This window comes from Syngnathus scovelli, chromosome 7, assembly GCF_024217435.2.
Source record: "Syngnathus scovelli strain Florida chromosome 7, RoL_Ssco_1.2, whole genome shotgun sequence".
NCBI classification, from domain to species: domain Eukaryota; kingdom Metazoa; phylum Chordata; class Actinopteri; order Syngnathiformes; family Syngnathidae; genus Syngnathus; species Syngnathus scovelli.
Window position 1 is genome coordinate 5651305 of NC_090853.1, and position 17188 is coordinate 5668492.

General features: G+C 46.8%; 1 protein-coding gene across 3 annotated transcripts in view; it reads right to left on the bottom strand.

Moving 5' to 3' along the window:
* The window catches only part of kmt2a (lysine (K)-specific methyltransferase 2A), a 33527-nt gene extending 16883 nt beyond the window's left edge, over window positions 1-16644 (bottom strand). For all 3 annotated transcript variants that reach the window (XM_049726890.2, XM_049726891.2, XM_049726889.2), the window contains exons 1-9: window positions 16360-16644; window positions 7368-7440; window positions 3562-6848; window positions 3014-3191; window positions 2691-2919; window positions 1905-2593; window positions 1552-1625; window positions 938-1174; window positions 617-763 (exon numbers count right to left, since the gene is read on the bottom strand). In XM_049726890.2, the coding sequence (XP_049582847.1) occupies window positions 617-763; window positions 938-1174; window positions 1552-1625; window positions 1905-2593; window positions 2691-2919; window positions 3014-3191; window positions 3562-6848; window positions 7368-7440; window positions 16360-16605 (5160 nt within the window). In that variant the 5' untranslated portion in view covers window positions 16606-16644. The remainder of the gene's footprint in view (window positions 1-616; window positions 764-937; window positions 1175-1551; window positions 1626-1904; window positions 2594-2690; window positions 2920-3013; window positions 3192-3561; window positions 6849-7367; window positions 7441-16359) is intronic.
* Window positions 16645-17188: the final 544 nt, after the last annotated feature.

Consider the following 17188-nt stretch of genomic DNA (forward strand, 5'->3'; position numbering starts at 1 on the left):
AATGGAAACTGCTCCGAGAGATGTCTAGCTAAGCGAGGCACATGTTCAGAAGTGTATCAGGCAAGATTTTTTTATGAGCATGTAGCTCCTATTTTCAGGAGTTGATTTATCTGAGGCGGTTAGACACGCCAGTGGCCTCGCTGGGAGCTTTCGAGCCACGCTCTGCTCTCTGCTCGTGTCGAGGAGCCAGAAATGGAAGCCAATCAAAGTAATAAATAACTTAACGCCCTTTAGGTGGATATTTGTTCCAAACAACTCCGAGTGTAAAAAAAAATCTATTTACCAAGCAGAGCTCCAATGAGTAGATCAATCATATCCGTGTTGCTTATCAGCTTGGACTAACAAGCCAAAACAATGCAATAAGTGTTTTTGACTTCCTTTTGTAAATCACACATGCATAGATATACATTATGTACAAACTAAACTGTAATGAATACCATGTGCGGCTAACGCCATGTGCAGCATGCACAGGATTTGAATTAAATAAAAATCCATAAAACTGATAAATGGCAGTCTGCGTGCAACGCCAGGAAGTGTTTTATGAGAAGAGCTTCTCCTTTGTCTGGCGAGATAAAAAGAAAAAAAAAAATCATCCGTGCTGTACTTAATGTCTTACTTTAGTTTCCTGGTGCTGGCGCCCGCAGGCCTGACAGAAGCGACATCGGCGACAACACCAGTTTTCAAACTGCTCCTGGAGAGGCCGTTCAGATTCCCCCAGGCAAAAGAGATGGAACGGTTCGCAGCAAACCTGGCAGAAAACAAACTAGAGACACAGACAAGAAACAACACATTTAGTTTTTAATGCACCGCCAATATTATTGTAGACTCCCACCACCTACTTGACATGAAAATCAAAACGTTTTTACGACAGGAAGCCTGTAGGAAATTTCAACAGCGCTTCAAATCTATCAAGCATTTCAAATATCAATTTCTTCACCTCGACATTTCCGCTGCTTGCACATAAGAAGCAAAGCACCCTGGGCGTGACAGGCACAGAGGTGAGCTGGCTGAGGCCACCCGCCTCCCACACCTTCTCTACATCGTGGTCCCTCTTGAAATCAACTCTGATTCGATGCACTCCGTCGCAGGGCGCCGTGGACTTTGCTTGGCCCCTAGTCGAGGGAGTGCCCAGCCAGTTTAAAGTACAGCTGCCGGGGGATTTCATGGTCAGCGTCTTCTCAGGTGCATCATAAAAAAAAGGAGAAGAAAGGTAAAGAGCACAGTGGATGATTTGCATCAGGGTAGGAATGAGAACAGCAAATCTTCATTAAACAGCCTCCATAATTAAAAACATTGATCCAAAAACAAAATGTCTTGCATGCTAAGAAGTGCGTATATTTACATTTTGCACCCAAATGAGGTCATCCCCAAATTAGCATTAGTAAGAATTTAGCAGAAAATAGTGACTTCAGCCGGTTTTTAAGTCTGTGGAAATTTTGACCCGCGCCGTGGCTAATCCCACTTAACGGCTACTAAGCTTCTAATTATATATGACAAACATTTAGGTTGATCAACCGCTAAAAACGGATGGGAAAGGTCCAAGTTACCTACCTTGTCTTTTGGTTTCTGTTTAGGAGATGGAAGAACAGAGCGAGAAGATGGCTTCTTCAGCTGCTTTGGGTCAACTAAGGAAAAGTAAAAACATGGGAGAAAATTAGTCAGACATTTCAAATTGAATTTTACAAATTGAAGTAACACAAGGTAACAAATTTAGATTACACGCTCATCCTCAAATGTCATTATCAACTTTGTAACATAATAAACATATATGCTAGCTAACTTTGTTTACAGAGCCTCCATATTGCTATTGTGTTTTTTTTTTTAACGGAGCCATTTTGGTAGAAAACAGGCTGCAGTTACAAAAACCACCCAAAAAAAAAAAAAAGGTGTAGCCAGTCTCTTACTTGTATCTGACCCTGCTGTTGCTGAGCTCTGCTGTTGCGGCGATTGTTGCTGAGTCTTCTTCTTAGGCTCGCTGAATGGAATCTTGGGTGAGGCGTCTTTCCTTACCGGTGCCTGACCGCTCGGCGGCCCCTGCGGCTGTTGGGATGGCTGAGGATGAGACGGCATGGCCGGGGAAGGGGCGGGGGAATTCTGAGCCGAGGACGAGGAGGAGGAAGATGAGGAGGACGAAGAGGATGAGGAGCTGGACGAGGAAGGCGACGAGGAAGAGGAGGAGGATGACGACGCCGGCTGCTGCGCTTTGTGGCCCTTCTTGCTCGGGATGCTGCTGGAGACGGACTTGGATTCCGGAGATTGGGCCTGGCCTGCGAATGTGCTGGTGGTTTGCGGGGATTCATCCGGGGAAGGAGAAGATGACGGAGCTGGGGAGGATAGTTGTGGTGGTGACTCTTGTTTTGACTTCTCCTCGCCTGGGTTGGGAGGAGGAATTTCGCTCTTTTTGTGGGGCGGTTCCTCCTTTGACGGCGCAGCAGCGGGCTTGGTGCCAGACTCGGAGTTCTGCCCTTTAACTGGATTGAGACCCTCCTTCTTCTCAGCTAAACGGTTCCTCTTCTTGTCCTTTTTACCTTTGCCCTGCTTCTGAAGAAACAGCTTTGAGGGCATCCACTGCAAGTTCTGACACTTCCTCATCCTGTAGACGAGGGGGAGAAAGGGACTCTTTTAATTTCTGACAAAGGATTATTTGATGAATTGTCATATAGTGAGATTCTTGATGAACTTCGACTTACTTGCAACACTGCTTTTTGATGTTCCGTCCCCCAAACTTGGGCTTATCAAGGCAGTTGGTACAGATGCCACAATCTTCAGGAACTTGGCAACCTGAACACTGGCCGCAGCGTCGCGAGCGCCGACCTTTTTTGGGAGGAGCTTCTTGGACAGCCCTTTGCCGTGTCTCCCGTGGCTTTATGGGTGGGGACTGAGGCTCGGCCTCCTCCGAGCCTGCTACTGATGACTTATCTGAAGACGGGGGGAAAAAAGACACATCTTTTAATGGCAACTAATTGACACGGCACTCATCCAAGAAGTAGTCACATCCTCAATTTTTCCTCACCATCATTCCCCATGGAAGACAGGATCTTCTCCCTCTCCTCCCAGGGCAAGGCACTAAGTGTGGGCATGTCATCAGGGAACACTGCACGATTTCGACCGAGCGCCACAGCTGCACGGCGGCACACATGCTTGATGCGTGGACTGTGTACCGAGGTCTCGGAAGAGTCGCTCTCTTGACCCTGTTCCCGACGACAAAACAAAAAGAATAGTTACACTCAGACAATCTCAAGGTCAACTTTCTAAGACGGCCCGACGCGTGTACGAGTGTGATGACGGCCTACGCCCAACTAATCAACAGATTAGCTGGAGAAGAACAGAGGCGAGGTCTGTTCAAAGGATTGCTTTCAAAAATCAAACGCTGGGCTGCTTCGTGCATAATGTATGAAGCTAACAGAATTCCCCTCAAGCAACACCCTCTGTGGGACTTTCCTATCATCAGGTTTCACTTTAAGTACAAATACAGATTTGTATTTATACATTTCGAAATAAACTGCATGGGGAAACTGAGATGTTTTTGTGTGTGTGTTTTTTTTTTTTTTTTAAACTGACCTGGACCTTGGTTTGGTCCGCAGGCTTCAGCTTGCTCTTCTTTATCTCAAAGAGCTGAGCTTTGGCCTTTCTTAGAAGCCCGACAACCCGTTTGTCGGCCGCAGGTTGTTTCTCCGCTTGTTCCAACACGGATCCAAGAGAGGAGACCGGGAGATGTTGCTTGCCCGGCTGCCCTGGAAGGTTCAGCGCCTGCTGGCTGGGAGGACTTTGCCTCTCTTCCTCCTTTTCCCCATCCTCCACATCGGCGCCCTTCTCGCCAGATCGCCCCTTCTTAGGCAAACGTTCCTTAGCGATGGAATTGGGAGCAGGGGCGTGGAAACCGCCACGCACCTCAGAGGATGGAGTGTCTGTTACCGCATCAGCTGACATTGATTTTCGTCTCCCCGGAGCCTTTTTTGGAGCAAGAGATAAAAGAGTGTCTTCGGAGTCCCGCCCATCTATAAAGAGGCTGGAGGGCACAATAGGGGAGCCATCTGGAGTGGTAACCTTACTCCTTTTCTCCAAGTCCTTCCTCCCTTCCTTCTTACTTTCCTTCTCCCTGTGTTTCTCACCATCCCTGTCCTTTGGAGCAGGCTCCTGGGGAGCTGGCATGCTTTTCTCTTTCGCTCCTTTCCCAGCTCCTCGTCCCGAGTCCTGCTCAGCGGAAGGAAAGAGGGGGAAAAGCGGCGAGGATGCCGATGAAGTGGTTGATAAAGGCGCCGGCGGGTTTCCAACTTGCCCTCTCCTGCTGTCAGTTATCCCGTGTGAGGTCAGACCCATGGAAACGGAGAAATTGCCAAAAGGAGCAGGAGTTAAGGCACTAGTAGCTAGTGGAGTGGCAGAGCCCCCCGGCAAGGGGCTGGGGTTACCGCCGGAGTCAGACAACTCGGAGGATCCTCTCCCCGTAGACATCTGGCGATCCCCGATTTGACTGCTGCGCCTGGTCATGGAGTGGGAAGGAGACCGCGTTTGGCCACGTATTATCCCCGACATGAGTCGCCGCCTGCGCCGTGAGCTTGACGACTTGTGGTGGGGGGAAGGCGAACCCGGGCTTCTGCCGGAGGACGAGTGCAGCGTCACCGACTCGAAGATCCTATAGTGGGCTTCGCTGGCTGTAAAACGCGGGGCACGCAGCAGCGGGCTACGCTTTGGGTGAGGTGCGTCAAAGCGGGAGGAGGAGGGATGCTGGTGGTGGCTGTGAGGATGGTGAGGGGCGAACAGGCGGGTCCCCGTTCCTGATCCGCCGCCGCCTTGCGCGGGGAAGGAAACCGGAGCGGCCCCTCCTCCGCCGCTGACACCTTGAGGCAGCAGGCCGACGTCCTGAGCGGTGAGAGGGGGAGGACGGAAGTTGTCAAAAATTGGTTTCCGAATGAGGCCCTCCTTGGCGTACTTGGCTGAGGAGAAGTACCGGTACTCGGGGTGGGACAGGGACGTCCAGCGGAAGGTGGGCTCTCTCAGAATGGAGCGGCTCCTTTTGTCCGACATGTTGGATAGCACTGACGAGCCAGACATGAACGGCGGGATGGGATGTGACAACCAGGGCGACTGTGAGTGATGCTCACTGATAGCAGCTGTGCTAGAAGAAGATGACTGGGGAGGCTGCGGTGGTGTGAGGAGAGGAGGAGGTGGAGGAGAAGAAGAGGAGGCCGTGGATGAAACTTGCTGTGAGTTTAGAAGCGCAGAGGATGACATCAGCACACCAGTGGGTGGGCTGATGATGGGCTTTTTGCCGCTGGCTGCTAGCGTCTCCCTTGTAGTCTGGCCTTGAGTCCCTCGACCCGCCCCCTGCCCTCTCCGGCCACGGCGGCTCCTCTTGGGTAAAACGCGCTCCGGCTCCGAGGGAGGTGAGGGCGGCTGCGAGCTGTGTAGCAAGTTGGGCTCCCTTTCTACCTGCGAAGACGGGGAGTGCTCCTCGGCCTCCGACAATGCTTGCGTGGCCTCGGAAGCCTGCGAGTCGCACGAGGAGTCGTCCAAAGTGGGGCTGCTGGATCTGGAAGACTCTGCGGAGGAAAGCTGCGACGAATGTTGTGACACGGCGCTCGATCCGCAAGAAGCGGCGCTACTGCTGAATCGCCCGTTGGCCGCGTTGTCGGTATTGCTATTTAGCAGACTGTCGGTTGCTGATGGGACGGCAGGGGCGGGAGCTGGAGGTGGAGGAGGAGGGAGGCAGTCGACGGGTGCGGTCGTACCCGTGCTGGTGGCGGTGGCTGTAGTGGAGACCACCGCCGGCGAGGGCGAGGAAGAGATGGTGGAGGTGGGTTGGGTGGATGTGGACACTGATGAACTGGGGGCATCCAACCGTGCGATCTTCATGTGGGGTGGAGGTGACAAGAAGTTACCTTCGTCTTCAATAAAGCGCTTTGGGGTTTTGATGATTCGGAGGGAGACGGTGCTGACCACAGGCATGATAAACTGCCTGATGTTCTTCAGCTGCGTCTTTCTAATCCCCGCCTCCAAGGCGCCCGTCCCACCGGCCACAGCTTCCTTCTCCATCCGTTTCTGCGCTCCTTTCTTAGCGCGCTGCAGAAGCTGTTTAGCAATGGTGGCATCAGTGCGCTTGGACGGCGGGACAATCCTGACGGGTTTCCTGTGTCGAGGGCTTTTTCGGAGTCCTACCGCCTGGTCCGGCATGGAAGGAGATGGCGAGGATGGACGATTGGAAGAGTCCTGGTCTTCCCCAGCGTTCACATGAGTCGGCATGGGCTGCTGTGGTTCTGCGCCTCGCTCCCCTCCCTTTAAGGCGTTATGTTTTCCTTCTCCACATTCCATGGAGGTGGACAGCTGAGCCGGGCCAGATTTGAGACGCTCCCCTGAGGGTGGGCGTCCACGTCTACGGCGAGGCACGCCGGGCAACGTCTTCAGCCGGGACTTGAAAGACGTCAGTGAAGATGCTCTCTTCAAGTTAGGAACTTTGGATTCACCCCGCCCACCTTGGGGTAGATTGGCATGGTGCGGCTGAGCAGAGCCCACCGGTGCTCTCTTTGCACCTTTTCGGTCTCTGTCCTCCTCGTTGTCCAGGCTGGACTCAGACCCGGCTTGTCTATTGTCCTCCGCTGCCGCATGGCTGGCAGTACTCCAAGCTTTTCTGGAACCCGACGACGGCGGACGGCCTCTTCGCTTTTCCCCGGTGCCAGGTGGCCTTCCGGGCAGTCTTTTCACCTTCTCGGCTGGTCTTTCAGGACCTTCAGGTTGGGCCTGTGTGGGGGAGAGAAAGGAAGGAGGGGAAAGGCGATCCGCAGCAGCTTTTTGGCCAGTGAGGGTGCGCGGTGGACGTCCTCTTGGCTTCTTCTCTTGTATGGCTGGGTCTTCTGAGAAATCAATGTAAAGAGTAAAACGTTAGTCTTTATTATCCATCCACTGCTTTGTATTTTCTGCGCTTAAAGAAGAACAAAAGAATTCTTCATCAAATGATTAGGCCAACCACCACCAAATAAATAATAAATTATGCATGTAGATGAGAGAAAGAATGAGAATATTCATAGGCTTCCAAGAGTTAATAACATTCTATCTAAATCATACAAACTGCAACAAGGTCTAATATATCAGACCAGACAAACTGTTAACTTGTTCCAAATCTATTACACAACCTAAAACAGGCAAAGACGCTGAAGTTACGACCCCCTTGTAAACAATGGAGGCTTTTACCATTTTTTTACGATGTCACATTTTTTTTTGTCATGGGAATAACCCTCCAAGATAATCTAACCGTCTGGCCAAAAGCTATATTGATACATCAAATGGTGTACACAGCATGTTCCGCACAAAAAAAATAAATAAAAAACTTCTTGGCAGAGGTAACAAAAAATAATAATAAGTGGTTTCAGAACCTGAAGTGGTTGTTGATGGACTTGGTATTCTTTTTTGCTCAGTGCATGTTCCAAATCCTCCAAACACTTCTTCCTGAAAAGAAATAAACAGAAGAAAGGCAGTTCAATATTTTATGACTATTATGTGCAAATAGTTGGCTTGCATCTGTGTACATATTTGTCAGCTCTGCAACACTTGAGTCACTCTTGATAAAAGCAGCAATCGGTTAACCGTTCCACAATCGTCGTAACGGTTGAATTAGCCCCGTGATCACATCACTTCAGGAAATTGCGGTTAAAGTCACATTTTAAAGCAAACAATATTTCCATTGATTGATTAACACTATGTGAGTGTGCAAAGCACAAAGGATCAAATGAATTGGCAACATTGAGATTGCACTCAGTGACGAAGATCCTTGCAGGCTCCCCCGAGGGGAGGCAAGTCTCATGTTTAGGAGCTGGCTCATAAGTCAGAAGTCATTCGGGCACAATCGAACATCTCAATTATGACTCAAGTGTCAAAGACTGAATAGGAGCCGATTAAATGATCGTGAAAAGCTCACTTCCTTAATATGCAAGTGACAGGATGTTGGTAACTTCTTGAAAAGAAAAACACCAAAAAGTAGGGCAACCTTGTTTTAATGACTGACCACAAATTTGATAATATTGCATTTGTATTCTTTTTATTTAAAATTGTTGTTGTGGTTGGAAATGCATCATAGTGTGGTGATATTGATCATCTATAATTGTGGTTACCTTCAACCACATGAGAGGGTGAAATTATTCTAGACACATTTTTTTCATTACGCAATAATTGGAGAGAGTATAAGAATCAATTTTAATGAGTGGAGTGGATTCTTAAAACAATTTTTAGTCGTGCCTGTCCATTAAAATCAGTATACAAAGTTTGAAATGAATGGGAAAAAAAGAAAAAGGAACATATCGGCGCTCCTCGTTTCAAGTTTACAGTGCAGTAGCACTGAAAGACGACCTTTGACACCTACTGTGCGCCTTTACTTCTTCAGCTGAGAGTCCGCGTGCGCTTAAGAGTTGAGGGGAGGATGTCTTTTTATCGTGTTTATTTATAGCGGTTACTGTGCAGGGATGCACTTGAGGTCGCGTTGGCCCACTTTGCAAAAGCAGCTGCGATGTGTGCGATCTTGCACATGTAAATGACTGCCGGCTAAAAGTAAAAAAAGCATCATGGGCGAGCGAGAAAGAAATCACATTTATGAAACGCAACCATTTTGGATATTTAAGAGGAAGATGTGTCCCTGAGCATCTTTTCGATGTAAATGCTCCGTTGCTAAGCATTCCCTCCTCTCCGTCATTCCGGTCTCGGCTGTGAGCATGCGGCCCCTCTCTGTGGGCGTTGTTGCGGCCGTTGAGGAAAAGGGGGGCGGGGTGCCAACGGACGACTCTGACTCGCTGCGAGTAGACCTTGATGACATCACACCGCGCTATGCCGGGAAGCAGCTGCACAAGGGCGAACGGACGGCACGACGCCTCGTGGAAACGCACGCCAGGCTCCCCGCATCAATCTGTCAGGCAGCGTTTTCACTACTAAGGTGGATGTAAACAAGCAAACGGCGTGCGGGGGAGGGAGGAAAGGCGAAGGGAAGATGAAACACGGAAACATCATCTCGGCTATTAACGACAACAGGGAGGCGAAGGCGTCTCCTGGGAGAACGAGAGAGGTCAGCGGCCGCGACATGCTCGCGCACGCCTGCCAATCCCAAGTCTAAACAGGCCTCCCACGCACAACAAGGCCCCCACGCCGTCGCTTTACGCCCACGGGCCGTGTGATGAGCTCAACAGCAGGGGCATGCTCAGGGAGGTAACTGCAAGATGTAAACAAACACTGGAGTGTGAGGTACGCTCCATATGTTGCTTGATTTGTAGCAGCCAGGATGTTAGTGTGAACACCAAAATGTTCCTCCGCTCGTTCCTACAAAACAGGAAGTCCTCAATTAGGGCTGAAGGATTCCGAAAAGTAATTTAATCAGGGGATTTAATATCTGATTATTTTTTCAAGGTTCTCTTGCCCATGTAGTTTAACAAACAAGCAATAAATAAATCTTTATGGCATGAAATCATATCTGATTTGTTAGGCTAATGCAAAAATAAAGGCAAATAAATGAAATTACAAACTAACGTGAAAGACAGTTTATCGACTTAATCAAACCCTTTTAATGCAAACATCAAAATGGATGCAGCTCTTGTATCACAGCTGTACCTAATGGAGCGACCGGTTTAGTGCAGTACTTGAGCTGATCTAAAAGGACTAAAAGCAAGATCAGCATGATCGGAGTTGCTGCACAAAGAAGCGAGAGGGACTATCCCCAAAAGCCACAAGCTGAATGTGAATTAGTTTTGCCGAGCTCATCTTTGCATCATTTTGACTAAGTAAAAACTTCCGTCGTGCAGATAAGACTTGCATTCCCCGACTGTGAGCAATCAAGAGAAAATAATCATTAAACTATTAGTCTATCCAGATTGGTTAAAATGTAACTGTGCAGGCTGGTCCACTATAAAATAATTTAAATTCAACCACAAAAGCCCCAGTCACATATTTTTAGTCACTAAGACATTAAACAATTTTGAACTGTGGGTGCAACTGGGGCTTTCCACAGCTTTTTTTTTAAATCATCAAAATTTCCAGTGACCAAGATTATTTCAATAACGTTCTCAAATTTTCCTTTTCAAGGGGCTTTTAAGTTTCCTCAGCATTGTTTCACAAAAGAACAGGTAGGGGAGGGGTGAGGGGCTTGGATCTACCTGAACAAACTACAAACGCTGCTTTGATTGGCTGTGGCCCAGAAGCCCTCAATTTACCTCAATTGCTTCACGACGCGATTCAGCAAAAGATCGATTTACCACAAGAACTCTTAACAAATTTATGAATTCATATGCCCGGCCCGAGTCCATTTCATTTTAAGCGGTTCAAATGAATTATGCAATAAATGTTGAACCATAGAAGTGAGTGTGGAATTCACTTGCGTGCATTTAATGATACAATCAATTTCAGCGCATAAAAAAAGCGACGCACAGTCAATAACAGTATTTTACCATTCCTTAATACATTGGCAATTTTATTCGTTGATCGTTTGCATCGATTTACTTTTAAGGGCGAGACGTGTGACAAATGTCTGCAATTGCACAGAAACCATACACCACAATCGCGTGCCAAGTACTTCACATGAAGTTAACCAAAAGTCTTCATTTCCTTAAAAGGCAAGAGCTTATCGACTTCAGTTCTTCACGAACGTTAGCTTTGGGTGTAGTACGAGCAATCGAATGTCCCACTTGGCAGAAAGAGTTGGCTGGGCAAATAAAGCTGCATCACCGCTGACATTTAAGATAGAAGTAACACTCTTGATCTTAGCAACTAGATCACGTAATGAGTAAGACCGGGACTGTGTGAGTAAGAAAAGGAAAACAGAAGTGAGTCAACCCAGACTGTACACTGAGCATCTTACAAGATCAGCATCGCCCTTTAACAAGGAACCAAATGCTGTTAAAGCAGACCAATGTGCCATTAGGGACTCGCGTTGAAGGTTAAAGGCAAAGTATAAATTTCAGAGTAAGACCATAAAAATGTCATTTCATTATTTTATCCCTTCTGGAATACATTAGGTTTGTACTCATGCATACATAGATGTTTAATTTTATTTTAGGGGAATCAAGATTATTCTGGATCTAATTAGTAACGTTTTGATAAAAAGGTTTTGCTAAATAAAAAATAAAAAAATGCCAAAAGGAACTCGACTGTGTAGGTCAACTTCACATAGCAAACGATCTACTTCTTTTGACAGTAAACTGAAACGGAAGTATCCTCCACGTTCAATACACACGTGGCACTCCACAATTTTTTTTTTTTTTTAAATACTTGTTTGGCCTTGCCGCAGGTCTGCATTCAACCGGGTGCCGTTCCAGTTATCAACGGAAAGGTGGAATTTCAAGTGGATAGTTTAAAAACCCTTTGAGACATTCCAGGAATATTTCATTTGACATTTACAGCACACACAAGTACCTCATCCTTTACTGGAATAAAAATTGGTGATGAGATCATATTCCTATACACCCCTCGGATGACACATCCAGTCAAAAGTGTGTTTACACACACACGCATACACACGCACAAACTAAACGTTAGCCGCCCCAAAGCAAAAGGTGGGCTTTTGTTATGTTTGAGTGTCCCAACATGGAGCTGTGCAACTGTTTGACATTTGTTTGACAGCACTCGGTCCAAAACAAACACTTGGGAGTAAACCGACTCCTTTTCCGACACCCAACACCTGAAAAGCAGACAGACAGCGGACAAAGAAAGAAGACTGTCCGGCACGTGTGCCTTATGTCTCACACATACGCGGCTACTCATGCATGCACAAGGGGGGCATCATATCTCGGGGACCCTTATGATACTCCAAGAAAAACACAATTCCAGCCGCTCTCTCCATCACAACTCCTAAAGTGGAGGTGAAAGCGCCTTGACCGCCTGCTGTAAGCTGAATAAAGCCATGGATGGGAGGGTCTGTGACTAATTCTCCTCCCAGTGTTGTCCTGTAGGGACAAAAAGGGGCGGGGGACATTGGGGTGGGGGGGTCGTCCCACATCCTTTGATATCCCAGCCTGCGCTCTTTCAGCCGCCCATACTTTGTGAGCACGAGAATAAAAGCAGACACAAAGCTTCCTGCTCCGGTCCACACGCTGTCTCTGGGATGGGTGCGTGGGTGAAAGCGGGGGAAGGGTTCCTTCTATTTAAACAGGCCAAACACCTGCTGGACTCGAGCCCCATGCACCGAAATACACTATGCCTCTCAAACCAGTGGGCCGCAGAGACATATGGGGCAGGGGTGCAGCAACATAATGGCATTGCACAGAAAACAATCCTCTCCGTGACGCTGCTCGCTCAACCTCCACTTTGCTTGTATTTGGTATTAATTATCCGTATGCAACCCGTAAGCCGTCATAAAACTTTATTAACCATAAAGCCATTTAAATATAAAAATAGGTTAACCAGTGTTAATAATACAATTGTTCATTTCAATGGCAAATTAACAATGCAAAGATGATTTGCTCGGCAGCTGCAAAGTCTTCAGCACACATCCAAAGTGTACAAAATAAGATTGTTGTGGATAGGTAAAGCATTCAGCCTTGCTAGCATTAGCCTTGCTAGCATTAGCCTTGCTAGCATCAGCCTTGCTAGCGTCCACTATTCCAATCGAGTTTAAAATAACTCCTACCAGCCAGAATTTCTTTTCAAGCTCGCCTCCGATATTCCATCTTTCACGCTATGAAACAGAAAATGACACTGGCCAGTTTTTTTGAAGAGAAACTCCCGCAAATCACAACAGCAACAATTAGCAAAATAATTGTATCTTTACTGTCAAAATATGTCCAAAATACTAATTAACTTTTGATTAGTATGAATGTGAGGTAACTATTTCTTTTAAACAATGAGGCGGGACAGTAGAATTAAGAGGGTCACAGTAGTGGAAGGGAGTGGGGGACTATGTTGCACAAAATAACAAAAACTGGACAGATTGGAAACCCTGAAAAAAAAAGAAGCAACTGAAGCTTGGAGCGATCAAGAGAATGAATTCCCTCCACACACACAAAAGCTAACAAATGCCTTCATTTGGACAGCAACAGCCGACAAGCACCCCTTTGAGCCACGGCAATAGGCTTAGTAATCCATTCCAAAGTGGCAGCTGTCAGAATAAAAGTTGCTCTGCTCCTCAGATGGAGTTCTGTGTCTGTGTTGGATTTGGGTTTTTCTGTCTGGATGGATTTGGGAGGGAGGGAGGTGGACTTGGCCCAAAGTCCGGCTGGCGCTCTGTTCAGCGTCACCCTGTGAACCACGCGGGGCTGCAGTGAGCCTGAACAAACCTGCCTCAGTATGGCCACCGATGCATTACACTGATCCTGAATGAAAACCACAAGCTGTGTCTACAACTTATATCTTGGAGATGTAACAATTCACACTCAATAAAAGTAAAAGGCTACCAAAATGTGCGCCAATAGACTTTGTAGTGTACAGTATTTTTTATTACCATAAAGCACACTTCTGTATTATCGTTTAACTTTCTCAAAAATTGACAGTGTGCCTTGTAATTTGGCGCACCATATGGATGGATGTCGGCTTTGCAATTTAATTTCCTTCGTATGTGTTCTCCTTCTTATCCGCATCTAATCGCTAGCAGGCGTCCATGTTTTTATCATACCAGAACTTTCTGCTTTCCAAGAATCATGGAAAAAGCGTATGTATGAAATACCGTAATGAAGTTATCATACCACCCAAACTCAGTTTGCAAAAAAACCCCACAATGCACTAATGCACTCTAAGTATTAATTTAGTGCTAATAAGTGCCTCTCCCCCGTTAGTGAGTAAAGCTAATGGTGTTTCTTATGTATTAATATTAGACAGGTTAACTTTTGTAAAAAGATTTCTGCAAAAGTTTGTCACGTTAATAAACTTTGTAATTACATTTCTCAAAACATACAATTGCGACAGCTGGAGGAGCGAATTATTCCAAATATAACTGATGTCAACGAAAGTCAAAAAGCTTAAAGGAAGTGATTGTGGTTGCCATTTGATGCCACAGTACACAATTGCAAGTCTTTTTTTCAAAGTGTGATTAAGCATTTATTTATAGAAACTATTACTGTGTGTACCAAGCTAGGCCCTCATCTTCAATAGGCTGTGCTGAGCTCTATGAGGGTGAATGGCCCAGTCTGCCTCTCTGCATTAGTAAAACTGCAGAGCACTCAAGAAGGTAAAGAATACATTGAAGTACAAAACAATACACACCAAATGAAATGTGCGTCATTGGAAAAAAAGCATGAAACACTCTCTAAAACTAAAATACATATATTTTTCATCATGCAGCATTGCGGCGAACTATTCTGTCTCTACAAATCAAATGTGCTGCTATACTTTCATTTCTCTTGCGTCCCACCAGAAGAAGATGTGGGATTTATTTTTGGGGAGTGTGAATTGAAAGGGCTGATACATTTTCAAGTGAGGCATTTGAGACTGCTGGGACGTGGGAATGTCTTCTTTACTCCTTATCATCTCAGAACTTGGATCTTAAAGTCTGGCCTGAAAGTATTCGAGTCAAATGTGAATAAATGACAGCATTTCCTTTGTTTGTGAAAAAAAGGCTGGGTGATATGGTCTTAAGAACCTCCCACCATCACCAAATAAATCTGATCCAATTATAATTGATTTCCCGCCATCCGTTTAATAATATGAAAAAGCAGAAGGCAACAAATGAAAGACATGACAAGGACAGTCTGGATGGGTATCGTTTCCTTCCACTTGGTGTCACCTCACATTTACGTTTCGCTAAAAGCCTGTGCTACCACATACATGTGATTAAAAAACATAAATGGGGAAAAAAGGTGGGGGCCATTGCACAACTTGAATAACAAAATATCATCCTGCTACCTGCAAAATGGCCCTCGGGCCACGAGTTTGAGACTTCTATTATAAAGTGAATTGTGAGCTACATTGCCTTTCTGATGCAACCAGAATACTCTGCATGAAAAGAAACATGTACCAGTCACCTGTAGTGAAAACAAAATGAACGACTTAAGTCCACTTGCAACCACTGCCTAGTTGTTGCCACTGCAACGGTAGCACGCTGCTGCTGCTGCTGGCAGAAAAGGAAGATGGTAGTTCGCTAAGGCGAACACACCCCCACATCACACGGCCCGTCAAGCGGGGTGCTCGTTGTTGTTGTAGCCGGCCCTGCATGCGCACTGTCACTCGACGAAGCCAACTCGAAAGTCCCCAAGTCGCACATAATCTCTCGAAGTGCAAAATTTTAAAACAAACAGAGAAAAGGGAGAATGCATGTGGCTCCGTAATCAACGTGACCACGAAGCGTTTGCAAGCCGCGCATCGTGTCGCTCCTAGCGAGCTACGCACTGGCTACGAAGAGAATGGATTCACCTCCCATTTTCCAACGCATCAGCAGTAGCATGACGGCTAGCGTGGCGTAGTATGCTAATTTCGCTAGCCAAGCCACAAACAGCAGTAGAAATGGCTGCACTTGTAAGCTCCACATTGTGATGCCCGACCCGTTGGAGTGATGTCAGACAAGCATAAATACTTGGCCGATTTCCACAAACCTGAAAACACTCAAGAGGTGGAAATAAAACTGTACTACGGGCAGCTAGCGTACGAGCTAATCCACCAGCTAGGTTAGCCAAATCTTCGCAGCAAGATGCACATCTCAAGAAAAGCCTGTGATTTAACACAAATCATTTATTGGAAATATACCCGCGAGAGAATTAAATGAAACGAACTACTGGCGTGGAGGAACGCTAACTTCGAGTCCCGATCATATTTCTGTGCTCTCGCCCCCTTCAAGTTGACATGTCTTGTTTTCAAACATACTACACGCTACCTTGAAGGGTAGAATTCATACAATTTGTATTCAACATTTTTTTCGCCTCGAAAGACAAACAACTTTTACTGTTATAATATGAGACGTGCAAGTGTGGAAGCGTCCAATCGAGCTAATGTCAAGTTGCTAACTAATAGAGCAGTGGCTTGGTTACATGATGGGTGTTTGTTATCTGTTAATAGTGAGTTAGTAACGCTAATAAATGTGCCCTTGGGTGGTAATAATAATATTATAAACACTCATTTCTAGAAGATGGGGGGAGTGTTTTGTGTTAGGCTGCTAGTTACGGTCCAGAGTATGAGGATGTAGCCGCTCTTCTCACTTCTACTACAAACTAACTTTGTTCCCAGCAGAACCTGACACAAGCAAACGTCTCGGTTCGGTGCCGTGTGGGCTACGGATAAAAAGTTTGTGCTCGTAAAAGTGCAGCAAAGTTAACGGAGCATCCTGGCGATGGCAAGTTCTGCTCAGTTCGCACAGCGATAGATTGTCCGCGTTTGGACTGTTAGCTGCAAAACAACAAACGCTTCTCCCGGTACCGAGACTCCCCAACCGGGATAGTCTCTTCCTCACCCCCCATTCCGTCCAGTGCTTACCTCCGCGCTGCTCGAATCACTCGATTCTCCCAAAACATCCCGAAATTTCTGCAGGTTGCTCCCGATGACCGAAGAGACCTGTAGTGCAGCATCAAACCCGGGTCCGAGGCCAGCGGCGTGCGGGTGGGCTCCCGGGTCGTTCCGCAGAGAGGCAGTGACTCTTACCCGGCCCGCTCTTCTCCCGGTGCCGGAGTTGCTGCTCCCTCCGGGCCGAGCGGGGAAGCGCCACCGACAGCTGTGCGCCATTTTACACTCTGTGCCTATGTGCCCTGCAATCACAGATACGTCGGTGGGCGGAACCCTGAGCCAGCACTCCACATAAACAAGCTCCGCCACGGCCTCCGCTCTTACTGGCCGACGCGTCGTTATCCAGGTTGCGGGGCGGACCCGACACTGCCCGGACAATGCATTCGCTCAGTGGGCGCGATTGGAGCTCAGCGCCGCCGAGTTCTAATCAGATTCAGGGGCTTTGCCCGGGAAATGAGCGGCGCACTTGAATGACAAAAAGAAGCAAACTGTTGGAATAAACTCTTGGAATAAACAGAGGCACGCGACAAAACCAAATCATTTCTTTGAACGAGAGCAATGGTGCACGAATCGACGCATAATAAAATCCGAAAATAGCGCAAGTGTTGTTCCAATGCTCCTTGGTTATCTGTACCATTAATAACCTATTTATTTGCTTTAAAACTGTACCACATTTGCAAGAAACATGCATTTATGGTGGTGATATTCGATATTCCACCATTTTTTCTCTAAAGACACTCATAAACAAGCAAAATAAGCCCACCTCATTTTACACAGTGAAAAATAAAATCTAGCCTATAGC